Source organism: Bombina bombina, chromosome 6, assembly GCF_027579735.1.
Source record: "Bombina bombina isolate aBomBom1 chromosome 6, aBomBom1.pri, whole genome shotgun sequence".
Classification (NCBI taxonomy): Eukaryota; Metazoa; Chordata; class Amphibia; order Anura; family Bombinatoridae; genus Bombina; species Bombina bombina.
The window spans coordinates 152,894,773-152,916,705 of record NC_069504.1 but is presented as its reverse complement, the minus strand read 5'-3'; the positions used below and the strand labels follow the sequence as shown (position 1 = coordinate 152,916,705).

The following is a 21,933-nucleotide window of genomic DNA, read 5'->3' as shown; positions in this document are numbered from 1 at the left end:
CTTAAAATTGCATGCTCTATCTGAATCATGAAAGAAAAAAAAAATGGGTTTAGTAACCCTTTAAACCTTATTAATAAAGACATAAAATCATTGCCACTTGCTTTGAGATGTTTACTTGCACTTATATTGTTTCACTGCTGTGTAACTACTACAGGTGACTGATATTGAGGCAGAGTTGTCTTCTGAAAAATGGCCACCAGATTTAGTTCATTGGGGGGAAATGATGTACCAACCTCTTCTTTCTTGGTTTTCAGTTGACATTTGGTCTGTTGGGTGCATTATGGCAGAGATGTATACAGGACGGCCTTTATTCAAAGGAAATGATCGTATCCTTTTTTTAAAAAAAATCTTTAAACAAACTGTGTATGTATATAAATATTTTTAGAGCTGTTCTTAAAGTTCGCAGTGCTCAATGTTAAACCCCGTTTCTTTCATCAGATGGTGAGAGTCCACGAGCCATCACATGTGGGAAAATCCTCCTCCTGAAGACTAGGAAGAGGCAAATGAGTAGTGAGTTGAAAGTGAAGTACAAGATCTACTCATCATTTGACAGGGTATCCTCTAACCATTCTGAAGCCCGCCTTGCAGTGATTTGTCTTTCAGAGGGGCAGGCAGTGAAAGGTATTTTCTCAATAAGAAATGTTAGAGGCCTCCCAGGTGAAATGTGGACTTGCCCACCAATCCCCTGGTGTGTTATAATCCTTTCCTGTTCCTGTGTTGCTGTAACATTCTCAGCGTATAGGAGGGTTCTCAAAACCAGTGGAGGTGATAAGGCATTCTGATCGTCAGAGCTTGACTGCAAATTTGGAGCACACATTTTATTTAACCCTTTATGTGCTGATATTTGCTATTTAACCCTTTATACTGTTTTAGTTTTACTGCGCTAATTTGAACAGTACCTTTTATGTTTATTATTGTTCTACCTAAGCATAAGGCTATCCTATGAACTAGATAAGTTTACACTTTTAGGAAATATCGTGCAGACTTTCTGGTCCTATGACTCTTATCTGCTATCAAAATCTATGTTTCTACCTTTTGAGAGTTAATCAGTTTTACATTGTGCCTTTTTCTTCCCTTCATGGTTAACCATTTGTGTGCTTTATGCGGCTTATTTGATTCTGTTTATCTCTGATGCTTAAAGGGACAGTGCACTGTAAAACATTTATTAATGTATTTTCAATGACTTGTTATACCAGCTACAGAGTATAAAATATGTTAAATTGTATTTTCAGGTTTGTGTATATGAAGCTTCAGGTAATATCATATCTCATTATGTTATCACTTTTATGTACACACACACTTGCTTCCTTATCTCAAATACTTAGAGAGGACAATGTAAAAGTATCATTTTGTTACTTAACTATCCTGCACCCCACTGTGAGTTTAATTTCTTCTGCTGGCTGTGTGAGAAGAAGCTGAGACTCGAGTATCAAAACTTTCAGTATAGGTTGGGAAACCACAAGCTAAATCCGCTATTTCAAATGCCAAAATAGGGGTAAAGGAGCTACTTGTAAACAATCTAATAAACTCCAGCAGGTAAAATGAATCATTGGGAACAATTTAAATGGGAGATAAATTTTGGGTGAACTGTCCCTTTAAGCTATTTCCTAACTATTTTCTAGCTTTGTACCTCATTTTTTTGCTAATCCTTAACAGGGTTGTACTGTTCATCAGAGTATGCAAGGGATTTACCATATCAAAGTTGCTCCCAGGAGAGTTTGTCTTCCTCCAAAATGTAAGGATTATTTTCAGTCTGCTATTCTTGAGGTTTTAGCTTGCTTGCCTACAGCTGTTAAGCGCAGACATTTGCAAGGAGGATTTGAAGGTGGTCCTTCTTGGGACTTTAGCTCATCAGGGTCTAAGTTACCCATGAATGATAGGGATGTTTATGATTCAGAGAAACTTTCCTCAGAATAGGAGTCCTCAGAGTCTCAGGACTGAGTATGTGTCCTTTAATTTCAGGCTTGAGCATACTCATGCCTTATTGTGGGAAGTTTTAATTGCTTTAGAGGTAGAGGCTTGTCCTGCTACAGTCAAGCAATTTTTTTTAAGAGGATAGATAAAATATTTTAAAGGGACATGAAACCCAAATCTTTTCTTTCATGATTTAAATAGAACACACAATTTCCTTCTTAATATAAGGAGAGTCCACAGCTTCATTCCTTACTGTTGGGAAACACTAAACCTGGTCACCAGGAGGAGGCAAAGACACCACAGCCAAAGGCCTAAACACCTCTCCCACTTCCCCCATCCCCCAGTCACCCTTTGCCTTTCGTCACAGGAGTATGGCAGAGAAGTGTCAGAAGATTTCGGAGTAGTTCCTTAGGAAGGGTATCTGCCCTTCGATATGGGACTGGAGTTTTAAGTAGTCTTGTCAGCCTCTCAGTGAGAGCATAGATGCAGGGAGAGTCTTCCTGTGAACCCATCCAGACTGCCTGCTAACAGCTCCTTAAGCAACCAGTGTTGACGAGTTTCACTGTCTGCTTTCTTCACTCAAGTCCATGTCAGGCGTGATGCTACAAGACTGTCACACTTGAGGCTGTGTTTCTGTTCCACAGCACAGATTCTGGAAAGATTGTTTCAATTTTCACTTATGTTGAAATTGCGGAAGACAGGGTCACAGTGTGACTCCTTTTTATCTTTATAGAATCATGGATTAATATATCCTGAGGGAGGTTATTGAACAGTGGGGATTAATCAAATGTGTTATTTTGAATTTATGCTGCTTTATGTGTGAGCTTTTATTTTAGTTTTTTGGGCTCATAGACTGTTACTGAACATTCAGGTTTTTACTTTCACTTTGAACGCTGCGCAGCTTGTAGCTTGCCGTGCTTTTTCTTATAGCAGGGGCAGTCCTGCCTTGTGCACCACGTGACCGGGTGTGGCCTCACTTTAGTTTTCTCTTTCCTGACCAAGCTAGCTGTCAGAGAGGTACCTTCTTCTCTGTTGCCTGGGTCTAGGAGGTGGTGAGTGACCCAGTCATTGGGAGTATAAAGGTGCCATTTTGTGAGAAATAAAAAGTTCATTTATTCTGTATCCTACTGTTAGCACAAGCTATGGAGAATTCTGATATGCTTGAGGGTACTCACTCTATTCCTAATAGTAATACCTATCTATATTGGGAGGAGGCCTTGGTGTGCCCGCCCTCTCAACTATGTTCCATATGCATCAACAAGGTTATTATGTCTAAGAAGGTTAACCCCATTAGTACTACTGAGCCGTCCACCTCTGTGGACTCGCCGTCCCGTGAGGTGCATACCCATCAGTCATCTCCATTGTCACATGCAGCTTCCCGTAGCACGCCTGATCCTCCGTCTGGAGGAAGCCTTTTACTATCAGAGTTTTCAGCACAATTAAAAACGGCCGTGTCTGAGACTCTTAGTGCTTTACCTCGCCCTGCTAAGCGAAAGGTTAAACATAGCTCTCCGGTCCAGGGGACATCCAGTGACTTACTAGATTTGTCTGCATTTCAAGTATCCCAGGATGGGTCACACTCTGAGTCTTCAGAGGGTGAAATTTCTGGATCGGAGTCTGCTACCTCTAGACCTCCAACTGTGGAGGAACCAGCCTTTAGATTTAAAATTAAACACTTACGTTTACTTCTAAAGGAGGTTCTTTCAACATTAGAGGTTCCAGAGGCCAAGTTGCCTGATAAACCTTTGATCCATAAGTTAGACAGAGTGTACAAGGAAAGGGTGGCGCGTACTTTTCCTGTACCTGTACAAATGGCAAACATGTATTAAAAACTAGTGGGATAGAATTGGATCTTCCCTTTCCCCTTCGTCTGCCTTTAAAAAATTATTCCCGTTCCCGGACTCTCAGTTGGAGTTGTGGGGTTCCGTCCCTAAGGTGGATGGCGCTATCTCCACGCTAGCTAAGCATACTACTATCCCTTTTGAGGATAGCTCGTCTTTCAAAGAGCAGATGGATAAGAAGATGGAAACTGTTCTCAGGAAAATGTTTCAGTATACAGGATATTTATTTCAACCGGCAGCGGCTGTTGCCTCGGTTGCTGGAGCTGCGGCCTACTGGTACGGCTCCTTAGCAGATTTGATCGAGGTGGAGGATCCCCTTTATGTTATCCAAGAAAGAAAGAAAGCTTTGAGAATTGCTAATTATTTTATCTGTGATTCAAACATGCAGATTATTCACCCGAATGCTAAAATTTCTGGTTTCTCAGTACAAATCTCATCCACCCAAGGGCAGATTTCTCCTCTCAAGCCGGTCTTCAAAACCAGAAAAGAGGGAAGCCTTCTGGGGTGCGTATGGGATCTGTGCTCCTTAGGGGTCATTGTTCTGGTTCCTATTGCAGAAAGAGGTTTGGGATACTACTCAAACCTGTTTGTGGTCCCAAAGGAGGAGGGAACTTTCCGCCAGATTCTGGACCTAAAATGCTTATACAAGTTTCTAAATGTCCCCTAGTTCAAGTTGGAGACAATAAGGTCCATTCTTCCTCTAGTTCAGGAAGGACAGTTCATGACCCCTATAGATCTGAAGGATGCCTACCTTCACATTCCAATCCACAGGGACCACTTCCAGTTCCTAAAAATTGTGTTCCTGGATCAGCACTTCCAGTTCATTGCACTTCCGTTTGGTCTAGCTACTGTCCCAAGAATCTTTACAAAGGTTCTAGGGGCTCTCCTTGCCATCGCCAGAATCCAGAAGATATAGCAGTAGATCCCTACTTGGACGGCATTCTGGTTCAAGCACCATCCTTTCGTCTAGTGGAGGACTGTTCGGTATCTCTTCTCTCACTTCTTCGATCACATGGATGGAAGATAAACTTAGAGAAGAGTTCTCTTTCACCAAGCACCAAGGTAGAATTCCTGGGTACTATAATAGACTCAATATTCAGGAGGATATTTCTAACCGACCAGAGACGTTGCAAGCTAGCTTCGGCATGTCTTGCCCTCCGGACCTTCTTAAGGCAATCTGTGGCTCAGTGTATGGAGGAAATTGGTCTCATGGTGTCCAGCATGGACATAATTCCCTTTGCCAAGTTCCATCTCAGACCGTTGCAGCTGTGCATACTGAGACAGTGGAATGGTGATCATTCGGATCTGTCTCAACAGATTTCCCTGGACAACCCGTCGAGAGAATCGCTCTCTTGGTGACTCTGTCCAGATCATCTGTCCTGAGGGACATCCTTTCTATGATGTGATTGTGACTACGGATGCGAGTCTTTCAGGATGGGGAGCTGTTTGGGGTGCCAAGAAGGCACAGGGCCTGTGGTGTCAGGAGGAACGCTCCCTCCCTATCAATATTCTGGTACTTCGAGCAATCTACAATGCTCTGAAGGCTTGGCATCTTCTGGGTTCGTCCCAGTTTATCAGATTCCTATCAGACAATATAATCTTGGGGGCTTACATCAACCATCAGGGGGGAACGAGAAGCTCCCTAGCGATGAGGAAAGTATCTCGGCTTCTGGAATGGGCGGAGGCCCACGGCGCTTCGCTGTCAGCGATCCACATTCCAGGTGTGGACAACTGGGAAGCGGATTTTCTCAGCAGACGATCCTTTTATCCGGGGGAATGGTCTCTCCATCCCAAAAGGTTTGTGGAGATATGCTACATGTGGGGGATGCCGGAGATAGATCTCATAGCGTCTCGTCTCAATACAAAACTACCCAGATATGGGTCGGGGTCCAGGGTTCCTCAGGCGGAACTAATAGATGCATTAGCGGTGCCTTGGAGGTTCACCCTAATCTACCTTTTTCCGCCATTACCACTCCTTCCTTGGGTAGTGGCCCACATCAAGCAGGAGCAGGCGTCAGTAATACTGATTGCTCCATTGTGGCCGTGAAGGACGTGGTTCGCGGATCTAGTGAGGATGTCATCATCTCCTCCATAGAAGTTACCTTGTCGCAGGGTCCTTTTGTTCATTAAAATCTAGATTCTCTGAGGTTGACTGCGTGGAGATTGAACGCTTAGTCCTTGCCAAGAGAGGGTTTTCTGAGAGAGATATTAATACTCTTATTTAAGCTTGTAAGACGGTTACTCGTCGCATCTATTATAAGGTGTGGAGAACCTACTTATTCTGGTGTGAAGAGCATGGATTTCCTTGGCAAAAAGTTAAGGTTGCCAAGATTCTATTGTTTCTCTAGAATGGTCTGGAGAATGGTCTTTTGGCCAGTTCCCTGAGGGGACAGATTTCGGGCCTTGTCTGTTTTACTGCACAAGAGACTCTGAGCTTCCAGATGTTCAGTTGTTTAAGGCTCTGATTAGGATCAGACCTGTGTTCAGATCTTCGGCTCCCCCTTGGAGTCTGAATCTGGTTCTTATAGTTTTGCAACGGGCTCCGTTTGAGCCTATGCATGAAATTGATATTAAGTTGTTGTCTTGGAAAGTTCTTTTTCTACTGGCTATTGCTTCAGCGCGCAGAGTATCTGAAATTGCCGCCTTGCAATGTGAGCCTTCTTATCTGGTGTTTCGTTTTGATAAGGCTGTCCTACATATTAAGTTAGGGTTTCTCCCTAAAGTCGTGTCAGACCGCAACATCAATCAAGTCCCTTCTTTCTGTCCTAATCCTTCTTCGAAGGAACGTTTGCTTCATAATTTGGATGTAGTTTTTTCTTTGAAGTTTTATCTTCAAGCTACTAAGGATTTTAGACAAACTTCTCAGAATTACGGCTCATTCTACTAGAGCAATGGCTTCCTCTTGGGCCTTTAAGATCGAGCTCTCTATGGATCAGATTTGTAAAGCAGCTACCTGGACCTCCTTACATACTTTTTCTAAATTTTACAAGTTTGATGTTTTTGCTTCAGCTGAAGCAGCCTTCGGGAGAAGGGTTTTGCAGGCTGTGGTGCCCTCAGATTAGGGTCCGCCTCTATTTTTGTCCCTCCCGTTATCATTCAGCGTCCTCTAGAGCTTGGGTATAAGTTTCCCAACAGTAAGGAATGAAGCCGTGGACTCTCCTTATATTAAGAAGGAAAACATAAATTATGCTTACCAGATAATTTCATTTCCTTCTGTATAAGGAGAGTCCACGGCTCCCACTCGTGTTTCTCCAATGGACGGCCCCCTAAATTATGTTTTTCTTCTGGCACCTTTTTATACCCTGATATTTCTCCTACTGTTCCTTGTTCCCTCGGCAGAATGACTGGGGGATGAGGGAAGTGGGAAAGGTGTTTAGGCTTTTCGCTGGGGTGTCTTTGCCTCCTCCTGGTGGCCAGGTTTAGTGTTTCCCAACAGTAAGGAATGAAGCCGTGGACTCTCCTTATACAGAAGGAAATTAAATTATCTGGTAAGCATAATTTGTTTTTAAACCACTTTCTAATTTACTTCTATTATCAAATTATCTTCATTTTCTTGTTATCTTTTGTTGAAAAGCAGAAATGTAAGCTCAAGGATGTGCATGTGTCTGCAGCACTATATGGCAGCAGTTTTGCAACGTTGTTATACATTAGCAGGAACACTAGATGGCAGCACTATTTCCTGTCATGTAGTGGTTCAGGCACGTGCACACTACCTACCTAAGTAGCTCTTCAACAAAGAATAACATGAGAATAAAATAAATTTGATAATAGAAGTAAATTGGAAACTTTTTAAAAATTGTATTCTCTATCTGAATCATGAAAGAAAAATGTTGGGTTTAATGTCCCTTTAAGCATCCTTCTTTTCTTCCCGTGTCTGATTCAGTTTCTGAAATTATTTCTAAAAGAATAGCAGAAGCCAGTTATAACTTTTTGTTCCTTCTACCAAACTTTAAATCTATGTTTACTCCCCTTCTGTTAATACAGAGATTTGGGAAATGGCTCTTAAGGTAGATGCAGCTATTTCCACTTTGGCTAGCGTACCACTATTCCTTTGAAGGATCCTTTAGATGGAAAACTTGACAGTTTTCATAGGCAATCCTTTCAGCTTGCAGGTTCTTTGTTTAGACCTTCAGTCAGTGTAGCCTGTGTCTGTGCTGCCACTGCTGTTTGGGGTGATAATCTCTACTTGGTCTTCTTTACACACTTTTTCAAAACTTTATCACTTTGCTGTGTATGCGTCTTCTTCTGAGAAATTCTGTGGGCTGTAGTGCTTGATAATTTAAATCCTGCCTTCACTGTGTGTCCAATTCACAGTGGTCTCATGGACTTCCCGGCTTGGGTATTGATTCCCACACATAATGACTTTCACCATTATAAAATAAATTAATTTTTATGGTAAGCATACATTTTTGTTTTCTTTCTGATGGTGAAAGTCCATGAATCTATATATGACTGTGGAAGCTCTTGTGTGTTGGAGGTGCCTTTTTGTCTGCTCCTAGTGGTCAGAAAGGGAATATTCCCACACGTGATCACTAGTCATGAAATAAATTGATTTATCAGGTAAGCTTAATAGGACATGAAACACAATTTTTTTTCATGATTCAGCTAGAGTAAACAATTTTAAGCATCTTTCCAATTTACTTCTATTATTTTATTTTGAAATTTGTTTTTATTAGTAATTTTGTTGTTTTTACAAATATATTGAACATAGCTTTTCTATAGGAAAACCGTATCAAAACATTTCTACATTCATCTCTTTTGTGCAATTTATGTATCAATCTTATGCTTCTGTGTAATATCATACATCAAGCTTTATAATGGTCTGGATTGGTTCATCGGGCATCTATCCCTTAACAGAAATGCTAACCTCTTAAGCAATTCTTTCTAGTATTTTGGTGTACATATAGGATTGAGAAAAAGGCGGGTATATAGGTCTATAGGTCTCGCGCCCCCCCCAGTTAACAATGAATATCACCCTAAGCCTCAGGTCGACTACGTCGTAATCGTAAATCGGCTTCGTGGAACATGATGTATGGTTCCCATTGGACTAAAAAGCTCTGTTTAGTATTTAATTTATCTGCTGCTAAGCTAGTCATCTCGTAGTGGTAAGCTATTTTTACTTTTATGAAATTAAAGTTTGGAGGTATTGCCTTCCAGAATTGAGCTTTGCATATTCTAACTGCATATAGTCATTATCAATTTATGATAGATTTTAGGGATGTCTGGTATTGTGAAGTGCAATAAAGCTTGTTCTGGTGTCAGAGTTACCTGTTTTTGAAGAATAGAGCTTATCATAGCGGAGGATTGTTCCCATATATTAGTATATTTTTCACAATCCCACCACATATGCATATAGGTTCCCCTTTCACTGCATCCCCTATAGCATAGGTGTGAATTTGCCGTCTCAGTTCTAATAGATCTCAATTTACTTCTATTATTTAATTTGCTTACTTCTCTTGTTATCCTTTTGCTGAAAGGTTTATCTAGATAAGCTTAGGAGCAGCAAAAAAACAAGGTTCTAGCTGCTGATTGGTGGCTGCTTATATATATACAGATTATCATTGGCTCACCTATGTGTTCAGTTAGAAACCAGTAGTGGATTGCTGCTCCTTCAACAAATGATACCAAGAGAATGAAGCAAATTTGATAATAGAAGTAAAGTGAAAATTTTTTTAAATTGTATGTTCTACCTAAATCATGAATGAGAATTTTTTTGAATGTCATGTCCCTTTAAATACTGTTTTTTCAGGTGCTTGTAAGTTTGGACTGCATAAACAAAATGCTTTGAAAGTGTGTTCTCACTTTCTCTCACTCTTTTTTATGTTCATATTCTTAAACAAATAACACACAAAAATTGCAAGTTTTCTTATCTTTATTGAACATTTGGTGGTAACATTTACAGAACAGGGGTGGAAAAAGTATGTAACTCCCTAGTAGGGCAGTGCAATTAATCGCATGATGCAATTAATCGTGATATGGGGCTACATAATATCTAAATCGCACAAGGCTGAATTTTTATTATCAAAACAAACAACAAAAAGTCTGAAATGGCTTCCTTAACATTTAATGTTAGTCACACAAATGCTCCAGTCCAACCCAGCAGCACTGATCCCTTCTCCAGGGGGTTGGACCAAGAAGCACATAGCACAGTCCTAAAAAAATCTTGGTCACAGCACATAACACAGTCCTAAAAAAAAATCCCCGCCATTTAAGCACCTTATTGCGCAGTGTAGTGGAGGCAGCAGCGGCAGCAACAGGCCCTTGATGTGGCGGTGGTCTGGAAGTGGCAGAACTTTCTACTATGTAACCAGAGCGCACAGAGCTAATTTCATTTAAACTAGTTTCGTTGTTTGTATTTTAATGCTCTCATCCTGTATTGAACAATGAGAAATATGTACTTTATGATTCTGTACAGTTTAATGCATTTTTTTATTGAGAAATGTATGCAATATTAATTTTTTACAACATAGCACAGCCCTACTCCCTAGGCTAATGAGTTCCTCAAAATTGGAGTTGGTAGTCAGCTTACCTGGAGTCCAGTCAATGAGACAGGATTAGAGATGTCGGTCAGAGCTGTCATGCCCTATAAAATTAAAAGGCGGTTTACTTTAAAAGAGATCACTAAAGACCTAAGATTAAGAATACTTCATGGTTAGCACTGTCCATTGTATGAAAAATTGTCTATAAATGGAGAAAGTTCAGCACTGTTGCTAATCTTCCTATGAGTGAGTGTCCTGCAAATATACTTGCAAGAGTGCAGTGCAGAATGCTTAATGTGGTAAAGAAGAATCTTAGAGTGTCCGCTAAAAACGTTCTGGAATATGTTAACATCTCTGCCAATGAGTCTGCAATATGAGAAACACTGAAAAAGAACTGGCAGGAAACCACTGTCAAAAAAAATGTTGCATATCTGAAGTTTGCAAAAGAGCACTGGATGTTGAAATGTTTAAAAGGAACATACAAAGAGGGACAATACACACAAACCTCAAATCCTCAATTCAGCATCATAATTTTGGTCTGTTTTGCTGCCTCATGACCTGGACAGCTTCCTATCACTGACAGAAACAATAAATTCCCAACTTCATCTAGACATTTTGAAGTGGAACATACGGCCACCTGTCCACCATTCAAAGCTCAACAGAAGTTGGGTGACAACAGGACAACAACTTAAAATACAAACATAATCCACAACAAAATGGCTTCAAGAAAAGAAAATATTCCTTCTGGAGTGGCCCAGTCAGAGTCATGACTTCAAACATTTATTAAAAAGTGAAGCTGCTGTTTTAAAAAGTAAAGATGAAAGTGATACTAAGGAATGATTACTAATTTCTCTATTTGTTTCTATAACCAGGTCACATAATCTAATTTCTTTTGCCACAGAAATATAAACTCGTTGTGTTAAATGTCCTTTTATATATGCACACACATTTCACGTGTTCTAGCTCTTGCAAAATGTGTTTCAGTGTCCACTATTATTGATCAAACCTTTGCAGTGCTTTTAACTTAAAATAAATAAATTTTTAAGAAGTTTGACATCTAAAAACAAATGCAATTTATCATTCTATCCTTAAATGACTGGATTGCAGATATATGATCCGTCCTTTTTATGTAGCAGTGTGATTTGTAATGCCTAGTTGCTTGGGGAATAAATGTTCTCATTGCAATTTTATTTAATTATGAGTTACTTTAAATAGTATACTTATATTAACTCATCCCTTTCTACACAATCTTCATTAAAGGGATGGTGAGTTCACATTGTCTTTTATATTTTGTGTTTTATTGTGTAACATAAAATGTCTTTTGGAACTCTATAAATAAAATATTATAAGAACACAGAGGTGTATAATTAACGGCTAACACTAAACAGGGCTTTAATTCTCTACAAGACAAATACGGTTTCTGTAATTCCATTGTTCAAAGGTAATATGTAGATTAAAAACAGATTGTTATAATGGTCCTGGAGAAAGGCAGTATATATTAGATGATGCATAAGTGATGTACAGGTCTTTGAAAATGAAATGCTATTTTGTATGAAGAAGTGTACATATCTAGAAGTTGACTCATGCTGGTCAGAAATGTTAAAGGCTCCAGCACTCTAGGATTGGAAGTTACATTGCAGAAATTGTTTAAAGGCTGTTGGACATGAAAAAAAAGTCTCTTTTGCAAATTAAATTGTTCTGATTTTTTCAAGATTATCTGAACAATCCAGCTGTAAAATTTTAGACATAGCCACAGTATCAGGAATCTGAAATCTGAGAGGCATCCTGGGGCATTCACATGATTCAGTGAGCCAGAAAGATCCTTCAGTAGATTTCACTGCAGTTTGCATTCCAGAGAGGAGCAACTATCAGGTGGACTAGTCTCCAGGAGATTATTCGGGACAATGAAGCCTAAAAATATATATATATTTTTTTCTCTCTTATGTAGTGATGGGGAACCCTAATAATTAATATTTATGGTATCAGACTACTACCATACGCTCTTGAGGTTTGTCAGCTTTAAATATGTGGGTGCTACCTGCTAATGTACCTGCTGACCATTACCTGCTACTCATATCCTGCTGGTGACTCTCCTTCACCATGCTTCTTTGTCTGCTGAGCAATTCCTGCCATCTTGCTGTTCATTCCAGCCACCTGATTATTATTATTTTCTTACTATCTGTTATTGTAGAGCGCCAACAGATTCCGCAGCGCTATAAACAAAGGGGGAGTACAGCAAAACAATTATAGGGATCAAATGGGTAAAGGGCCCTGCCAAGAGTTGCACTGTTGTAGTCGGCTCTTAAGAAGGTGATCTACAAACAGCTGGACTCTTAGGCTTACATGCTAAGGGGGTTCAGGGGATAGCAATGGAGGAGTGGAACTGGTATAAAGTAAGGTTAGCATAGATTGTATGCATCCCTGAACAGTAAAATCTTTAGGGAGCCCTTGAAGCTTACAAAACTAGGGGAGAGTCTTGTGGAGCGAGGCAGATGGTTCCACAAGATGGGAGCCAGTCTGGAGAAGTCCTGTAAATGGGAGTGCGATGAGGTAACAAGAGAGTAGGAGGTCATGAGCAGAGCGAAGGGGACGGGAGGGAGAGTATCTGGAGACAAGATCTGAGATATAAGGGGGAGCAGTGCAGTTGAGGGCTTTGTATGTCAGAGTGAGAATTTTGTGTTTGATCCTAGAGGCAAGAGGAAGCCAGTGAAGGGATTGTCAGAGAGGTGCAGCAGATGAAGAGTGACATGTAAGGAAGAGGAGTCTGGCAGAGGCATTCATTATGGATTGTAAAGGAGCTAGGCGGCAGGTGGGGAGACCAGAGAGGACAGAGTTGCAGTAATCGAGGCGGGAAAGAATGAGATAGTGGATTAAAATCTTAGTTGTGTCTTGTGTAAGGAAGTGTCTAATTTTAGAGATGTTTTTAAGATGGAAGCGACAGGCTTTAGCCAAGGACTGAATCTGAGTGAAAGAGAGATCTGAGTCAAATGTGACCCTGAGACATCGGGCATGCGGGGTAGGGGTAATGATGGAGTTGTCGACAGTTATAGAGAGATTGGGGGTGGAGATTTTGGAAGAAGGGGGGAAAATGAGCAGTTCAGTTTTGGAGAGATTTAGCTTGAGGTAGTGAGAGGACATCCAGGAAGAGATGTGAGAAAGACAGACAGTTATTGACACGTGTTAGCAAGGAAGGAGATAGGTCTGGTGCAGAGAAGTAGATTTGGATTGCGTGGGACTTTATTAGGGAACCTAGTGATGACATGTAGATTGAGAAGTGAAGGGGACCAAGGGCAGAGCCTTGCGGTACTCCGACAGAAAGTGGTGACGGGGCAGAGGAGGCCCCAGAGAAGTCTACACTAAAGGTGCGGTTTGACAGGTAGGAAGAGAGCCACGAAAGGGCTGTGTCAGATGCCGAAGGATTAGAGTGTTTGGAGCAAAAGAGGATGGTCAACAGTGTCAAAGGCTGCAGAAAGATCAAGGAGGATAAGCAGAGAGAAGTGGCCTTTTGATTTTGTTGTAAGTAGGTCGTTGGTAACCTTAACAATAGCTGTCTCTTTGGAGTGATGGGGACGAAATCCAGATTGCAGTGGGTGAAGAAGGAAGTTAAATGTAAGGAAATGGGATAGACGTGCATATACTCGTTATTTTGAGAAGCTTTGAGGCAAGAGGGAGGAGGGAAATAGGGCGGTAGTTGGATGGGGAGGTAGGATCAAGGGAAGGTTTTTTTGAGGATAGATGTGACCAGTGCATGTTTCAGCGATGAAGGAAATATACCAGTGCTGAGGGAGAGGTTGAAAATGACCACCTGATGGTCATTACTTGATCTTGACCCACTTATGAACTTAACAGAGTCTTGCCGGTTGTTACCGGAGTCTGACTGACCTTTGTCTAATCTTGCCTATTCCAGTTGACCAGTTAACATTAGCTTTTGGTTGCCTTCTAGTCTTAAAGTGATGGTAAACATTAGCTAATCAAATGCAATTTATGTAATCTTTTCCATTAAAAATGTGTACCTTTTTTAAATATATCTGTGAAAGTGTTGAATCAGTTCTTATAGTAATGCTTCAATAACAGTGTTATGCTGGTGCACTGGGTTGATTTTTTTTCCCCTTCAATTCCAATAAACATCCTATCAGTTTGTGTGTCATATGACACTCTTGAAGCCCAGCCCTTTGAAAGCCCTTAGGAAGCCTATGTAAAGAGTGGGTTGCACTGCTCTCTATGTCACAGCACAGCCAAAAGAGGAAATGAAGGGGGGGGGGGGGGACAGACATAACCAAGTAGGATTAAAAATCTTTTATTATAAAATATATATTCACTTTACAAGCAAAACCGCATATTTTTTTTTAAACTTATATATATTTTTCATTGCAACATTCTTAAAGTCTGAAATTTACCTTCACTTTAACATCCTTCAGATTCTGTTCTCAGTGCAGAGCAATAACTTTGACCTCACTTTGTGAGAAATCAATATTCATCTGATTTATTAACACTCAAATACCTTTCACTCTGCATTCAATTATGCCGCCAGTTGAAACTCTTACACCATTAAATGCCTCCAACCGATGTGCAACTGTCGTCCCAAAAGTATGCTATTATTACATGTATATAATAAATATTTTTACAATGCCAGTAGGGTTTTTTTTTCTTCTGTAAAAAATAAATTCATTTGGTTGCCTTACTTGTGTACACAATTTTGTATAATAATTTACATTTACTCTGTAAAATATTTCCTGAAGTTATGATTCTGAGCATTGTATTATGTTAAGATCTGGACCAGCTTACAGAAATAATGAAAGTTACTGGAACTCCAACACAGGATTTTGTTCAAAAACTCCAAAGTCCAGAGGTAAGGTTAATAGCATGAACAATAAAATGTGAGCATGGTGTTATCAAATTTTATTAATCAGTGTATCAAAGCAGTGGTAACAACAAGAACAGCAAATACTATTTTGCTAAAAATTTAGAAAAATGCATTCAAATCTCAGGCGAGCACATTTAATTGCAAAAGTTCCGAAGAAATTTTACATCTTACATTTTTTGATGTAAACCTTGAGTTACAAAGCCAAGCTGGCGAACGATATCTGAATTTTATATGTATAAGCTCAAATTTTTGGGAAAAATAAATATGGATCATTCATAAATAGAAACAAATGTACAGTTTAATATATACTATAATTAGCACTTTTTAAAAACTTTTACTAAATTATTATAGTGTTGAAAAATACTTTAGTATATGTTCAGATATACACTGTATTTACTTGGAGGCCAGTAAACGCCAGATATACAGTATATATATTATAAGAGGGTCACATGCTGGCCTGCCCTGCAGTTAATCATTATTTTGGTGTCCAATTGCTAAAATATGTAAGAATTGTACTTTTTGAAAAAATTTTGAAGCTTATATAAGAAGGTATATTCCAATAGCAGCACTTCTTAGATTTGTCAAATAGTTTGAAATTCATGGTCGTTCCAGTCTGTTTGAAAACTGTTACAAAAAAGTTACCCTGTGTTTTCTTACTGGCTTTGTAAAGTGAACTCTGCCAGTACCTTTTGTTAACATAATTTGACAGTGGTATTCCAGTTGCGCTCTTTAACAGTCTACCTCTTGAAAACCATTTTATATTACATCACTTCATGACAAGTGTGCCACCTTGCCGTATTATTCATAAAGTAAAAAAATCTGCCTCCAATGCATTAGGCAGTTATCAATAATGAATCAGTTAGGGGCCATATTCTACTTCTTCTTAGGCTACGTTTCTTTTGCTTTTATAGAGGTTTGTAAAAACCCACTTCAAATGCCTGTGAATCTTTGGTATCTTGTAGCTTTTTGTGGGTTTAACCAGAGTTTAAATAGTTTACAGAATTTGCGAAAATTAAAGGGACAGTCTGTGCCAGAATTTTTATTTTTAAAAAATATAGATGATCCCTTTATTACCCATTCCCCAGTTTTGCATAACCAACATGGTTATATTAATATATTTTTTACCTCTGTGATTACCTTGTATCTAAGCCTCTGCAGACTGCCCCCTATTTCAGTTCTTTTGACAGACTTGCATTTTAGCCAATCAGTGCTGACTCACCGGTAACTTTACAGGTGTGAGCAAAATCTTATCTATATGGCACAGGTGACCTAGCACTGACTAGCTGTGAAAATCTGTCAACATGCACTGAGATAAGAGGCGGCCTTCAAGGGCTAGAAATTAGCATATGAGGTCTACCTAGGTTTAGCTTTAAATACCAAGTGAACAAAGAAAACTTAATGATAAAAGTAAATTGAAAAAATGTTTAAAATTGCATTCCCTCTGTTTTTTTTAATTAATTTGAGTTCTACCATGTTTGAAGATATGCATTTCAGTTTGTCAAGTGCTCTAACATAGAGTGCCATTCTCCGATTTACTATTTACATGTTTAATGCATAATGTCAACATGTCAAATTACATCTACAATATTTTGAAATGAACTACTGTGGCACAAAAGTTAGTTTTCAGTCATTATTTGTCCTCTCAGCATCACAAGCTTTTTCCTGGGCCCGGGTATAATATTTTGTATGTGTACATATATGCAGCCTAAAACTCAGATTGTGATGCCCCCTTTCAGTAAGTTGATTGGTTGTATTATATGAAATTCTGTTTCTCTTTTGATTAGAAATAATGTGCAAATTGTGGCAGGTTATATAATTAATCCAAATATGCATATTCTTTTTATTCAGGCAAAAAGCTACATAAAAAGCCTACCAAAGGTTCAGAAGAAAGATTTTACAGCACTCCTAAGATTTGCAAACCCCCTTGGTAAGCATATTTCTTCCGTTTCTTCTTTAGCATTATTGATTTTTTTTTCACTAATAGATTATAGACTTTGCATTTAAATGTGCAATTTCATTCATGATAAATTATGCATTTCAAAAATGACAATCCATTTGCTTGATTACTATTACACAGCAAAACACTTAGAATAATCAATTTTTGTTTTTTACCACACAATGTACACTTTTCTTTTTAATGACACGATGAGTCCATGGATCATCTAATTATTATTGGGAAATACCACTCCTGCCCAGCAGGAGGCGGCAAAGAGCACCACTGCAAAGCTGTTAAATATCGCCTCCCTTCCCTCCCACCCCAGTCATTCTCTTTGCCTACGTTAAGAGCAAGGAGGTGGTAAATTTAGGTGTTAGAAAAGATTCTTCAATCAAGAGTTTATTATTTTTAAAGTAGTACAAGATTGTGCTACTTTGTCCTAGGGTGTAGCCGTAGTCCATATCAGTCTCTTCAGTAGAGCAGTGGTGGCTTTAGAGCAATGGGAACTTGAAGGACATAATTCTCTCTGCGCCTCCCATATACTGATACTGCCCTATCTTGAAAGTCTGAGGGATTTTTACTCAGTCATTTCTCTTGTTTAGCAGGTCTATGTGAGGGAGAGGACCTCTCAAACCTGGAGCTGCCTTGCTGTCGGGCAGATTAGGAGGTAAGTGCTTTCTTTATTTTCTGGGGCTGCAAGGAAAAAGACTCAGAATAAGGGGCCGTTATTTCATATGGGAACTCATATAAAGGCTCAGGTATTGGGCTCTTTAGTGGGGACAGCACGCAGGCACTGGGGCTAGAAAACATTATGCAAGGCATGTTGGTGGTTCCATACTCCCTGCAGTTTTACTTAGTAAGAATATACCGACCGGGAGAAAACTTTTGTTACGCCCACAATGGGCGGATCCAGAGGAGGCGGTAATTTTTATTGCGCGCCTTTCCTGCCCTTCCGTTTTTGTTTGAAAGGGGAAGCAGTGCAACATCAGTTTTCATTACGCATAGCGCTCATTTCATGCGTATGTTATAACGGAGTCTGGTTTATCCATCTGAGTTTCAGATCTATCACTAAGAGTCGGCTCCTGCTCATAGGGAACCAGGTCGCTGGGCAGGTAGACACCTCAGCTAAGCTGCTGAGGTGCAGAGGTGATCTGTTTAAGCTTGCTGTTTTTTACTGCAGTTTAGAAATAGAAAAAAGTTATCGTTTAAACAGTAACAGTAACGTTTTTTCTGCCTTAAATTTTGAATAAAAATTTGATATTTGGAACCATTGTGAGTCAGAATGGACCAAGAGGCTGTGCAAAATGTAACTTGTACTTTGTGTTTTAATGCCAATGTGGAACCACCAATCCCTTTCTGTTCCTCATGCATTGAGAGAACTTTAAATTACAGGGATAGACTTTTTTCTGAGCCATCATTTTCTAAGGAGGATGTTCAGGAGTCTGTCAATGTTCAATATATTCCGCAGCTTTCTCCTCAAGTGTCCCATCTTGTTTCGCCCACACATGCAGTGCCCTGCGCTTCCTTTTTAACTCCCCCAGGAGTTACGTTGCAAGACATCGCTTCTCTCATGTCTTCTGCGGTTTCTGATACATTATCTGCTTTTCCCATGTTGCAGGGGAAGCGCAAGAGGAAGAGTAAACATTCAGTAGGTGAGGTTACTGATGCAGTCGCTGCTATTTCAGATGTCCCCTCTCAGAAACCTGAGGAGGAGGATCCTTTGGTAGCATCTGAGGGTGAAATCTCAGACTCTGACAGTGTAATTCCTACTGCTGATACTGAAGTTGTATCCTTCAGGTTTAAGCTTGAGCACCCCTGTCTGTTTCTTAAGGAGGTTTTAGCTACATTAGACGACAGCGACACTATGGTCGTAGTTAATCTGAAGAAATCCAGTAAGCTAAACAAATATTTTGAGGTACCTTCCTCGATAGAGGTTTTTCCAGTACCAGATCGAGTTTCTGAGATCATTGCTAAGGAGTGGGAGAGACCGGGTATCCCTTTCTCTCCGTCTCCTATATTTAAAAAGCTGTTTCCCATAGCTGACTCTGTCAAGGAGGCTTGGCAAACAGTCCCCAAGGTGGAAGGAGCCGTTTCCACCCTGGCCAAGAGAACTACTATCCCCATAGAGGATAGTTGTGCCTTTAAAGTTCCTATGGACAAAAATTAGAGGGGTTACTCAAAAAGATGTATGTACACCAAGGTTTACAATGGCAACCAGCTGTGTGTATTGCTACTGTCACTAGTGCGTCGGCTTACTGGTTTGACGCGTTGTCTGATGCTATTAGGACAGACACTCCTCTGGACAAGATCCAGGATAGGATAAAAGCTCTTAAGTTGTCTATTTCTTTTATTACTGATACTTCCCTACAGGTTATTAAACTGGGAGCAAAGATTTCAGGGTTTTCTGTTCTAGCCCGCAGAGCCTTAGGGTTAAAGCCTTGATCTGCGAATGTATCATCTAAGTCTAAACTTTTAGCGATTCCTTACAAAGGGAAGACCTTGTTTGGACCGGGCTTGACGGAAATAATCTCTGATATTACGGGAGGTAAGGGTCATCTTCTCCCTCAGGATAAGAGAAACAAGCAAAAGGGACGTCAGAGTAATTTTCGTTCCTTTCGAAATTTCAAAGGAAATTCTTTCTCTTCCGCTTCCAAGCAGGAACCTTCATGGAGACCCAATCAGTCTTGGAATAAGGGAAAACAATCCAAAAAGCCTGCTATTAAATCAGACAGCATGAAGGGTCTGCCACAGATCCAGGACTGGATCTTGTAGGGGTCAGACTTTCCTTCTTCGCTCAGGCTTGGGTTAGAGATGTTCAGGATCCCTGGGCAGTAGATATAGTGTCCCAGGTATACAAAATAGAGTTCAAAAGTTTTCCTCCCAGAGGCAGGTTTCTGCTTTCAAGATTATCTGTAGACCAGACAAAAAGAAAGACGTTCTTACACTGTGTAAGAGACCTCTGACCTGGGAATGATAGTTCCTATTCCGATGCAGGAACGGGATCTGGGGTTTTATTCCAATCTGTTTGTGGTCCCCAAAAAAGAGGGAACCTTCAGGCCTATTTTAGATCTCAAAAGTCTAAACAAATTCCTCAGAGAACCGTCCTTCAAGATGGAAACTATTCATTCCATTCTCCCTTTGGTCCAGGAGGGTCAATTTATGACAACAGTGGATTTAAAGGATGCATACCTACATGTTCCCATTCACAGGGATCATCACAAGTTTCTAGACAAACACTTCCAAATCATGGCTCTTCCTTTCAGTCTTGCCTCAGCTCCCATAATTTTCTCAAAAGGTTCTGGGATCGCTGTTGGCGGTGCTTCGATTATGGGGCATTGCAGTAGCACCCTATCTGGACGACATCCTGGTCCAGACGCCATCCTTTCAACAAGCAAGGTCCCACACGGAAATGTTATCCTTCCTGCGATCTCACGGATGGAAGGTAAATTTGGGAAAGAGCTCCTTAGTTTCAAATACAATAGTAACCTTCTTGGGAACCATAATAGATTCCATATCAAAGAAGATTTTTCTGACAGAAGTCAGGAAATCAAAGATTTTCGATTCTTGCCTAGCACTTCAGTCCGCTCCTCGGCCTTCTGTGGCTCAGTTCATGGAGGTAATCGGGCTGATGGTGGCGGCAATGGACATCATCCCATTCGCTCATTTCCACCTCAGACAATGGAATGGAGAATATACTGCTTTGTATCCTCGAATTCTACTGGAACAGGAGACAAGGGATTTTCTTCGATGGTGGTTGTCTTAGGATCATCTTTCCCAAGGAACTTGCTTTCACAGACTTTTCTGGGTAATTGTGACAACAGGCGCCAGCCTTCTGGGATGGGGAGCAGTCTGGGGCTCCCTAAAGGCTCAGGGAACTTGGACTTGGTCGGAGTCTGTTCTACCCATAAATATTCTGGAGCTGAGAACAATCTTCAATGCTCTTCTGGCCTGGCCTGGCCTCAGTTAGCCTCGGCCCAGTTCATCAGATTCCAGTTGGACAATATAACTTCAGTGGCTTACATCAATCATCAGGGAGGAACGCAGAGTTCCTTAGCCATAACAGAGGTAGCCAAGATAATTCTGTGGGTGGAGACCCACATTTGTTATCTGTCAGCGATCCACATCCCAGGGGTGGAAAACTGGGAGGCGGACTTCCTGAGCAGACTTTTTTACCCAGGGGAGTTGGAACTCCATCCGGAAGTGTTTTCCAGCCAGATTCTCAAGTGGGGTCAGCCGGAATTTGATCTCATGGCATCTCGACAGAATGCCAAGCTTCTGAGGTATGGATCGAGATTGAGGGACCCTCAGGCTGTACTAATAGATGCTCTGGTGGTACCTTGGAATTTCAGTCTTGCATACCTATTTCCTCAGTTTGCTCTTCTTCCTCGGGTCATTGCTTGAATCAAGCAGGAGAGGGCGTCAGTGATCCTCATTGCCCCGGCTTGGCCTCGCAGGATTTGGTATTCAGACCTGGTGGAAATGTCATCTCTTCCACCTTGGAGACTTCTGTTGAGGAAGGACCTTCTACTTCAAGGGCCCTTCCTTCATCCAAATCTAGTTTCTCTGAAGCTGACTGCGTGGAGATTGAACGCTTAATTTTATCCAAGCAGCAATTTTCAGATTCAGTCATTGAGACCATGATTCAGGCTCGTAAACCTGTGACTAGAAAAATTTACCTTAAGATATGGCATAAATATCTATATTGGTGTCAATCCAAGGGTTATTCTTGGAGCAGGGTTAGGATTCCTAGAATTCTGTCATTTCTACAAGAAGGTTTGGAAAGAGGATTATCGACTAGTTCCCTAAAGAGTCAAATTTCTGCCTCGTCTATTTTGTTACATAAACGTCTGGCAGATTTTCCAGATGTGCAATAATTTTGTCAGGCCTTGGTCAGTATCA

General features: G+C 40.4%; 1 protein-coding gene across 1 annotated transcript in view; it reads left to right on the top strand.

Moving 5' to 3' along the window:
- Window positions 1-21,933, top strand: part of MAPK12 (mitogen-activated protein kinase 12) — a 170,198-nt gene that overhangs the window by 133,200 nt on the left and 15,065 nt on the right. Inside the window, exons 8-10 of the mRNA XM_053716642.1 lie at window positions 255-326; window positions 15,004-15,083; window positions 16,947-17,025. Of these exons, the coding sequence (XP_053572617.1) occupies window positions 255-326; window positions 15,004-15,083; window positions 16,947-17,025 (231 nt within the window). The remainder of the gene's footprint in view (window positions 1-254; window positions 327-15,003; window positions 15,084-16,946; window positions 17,026-21,933) is intronic.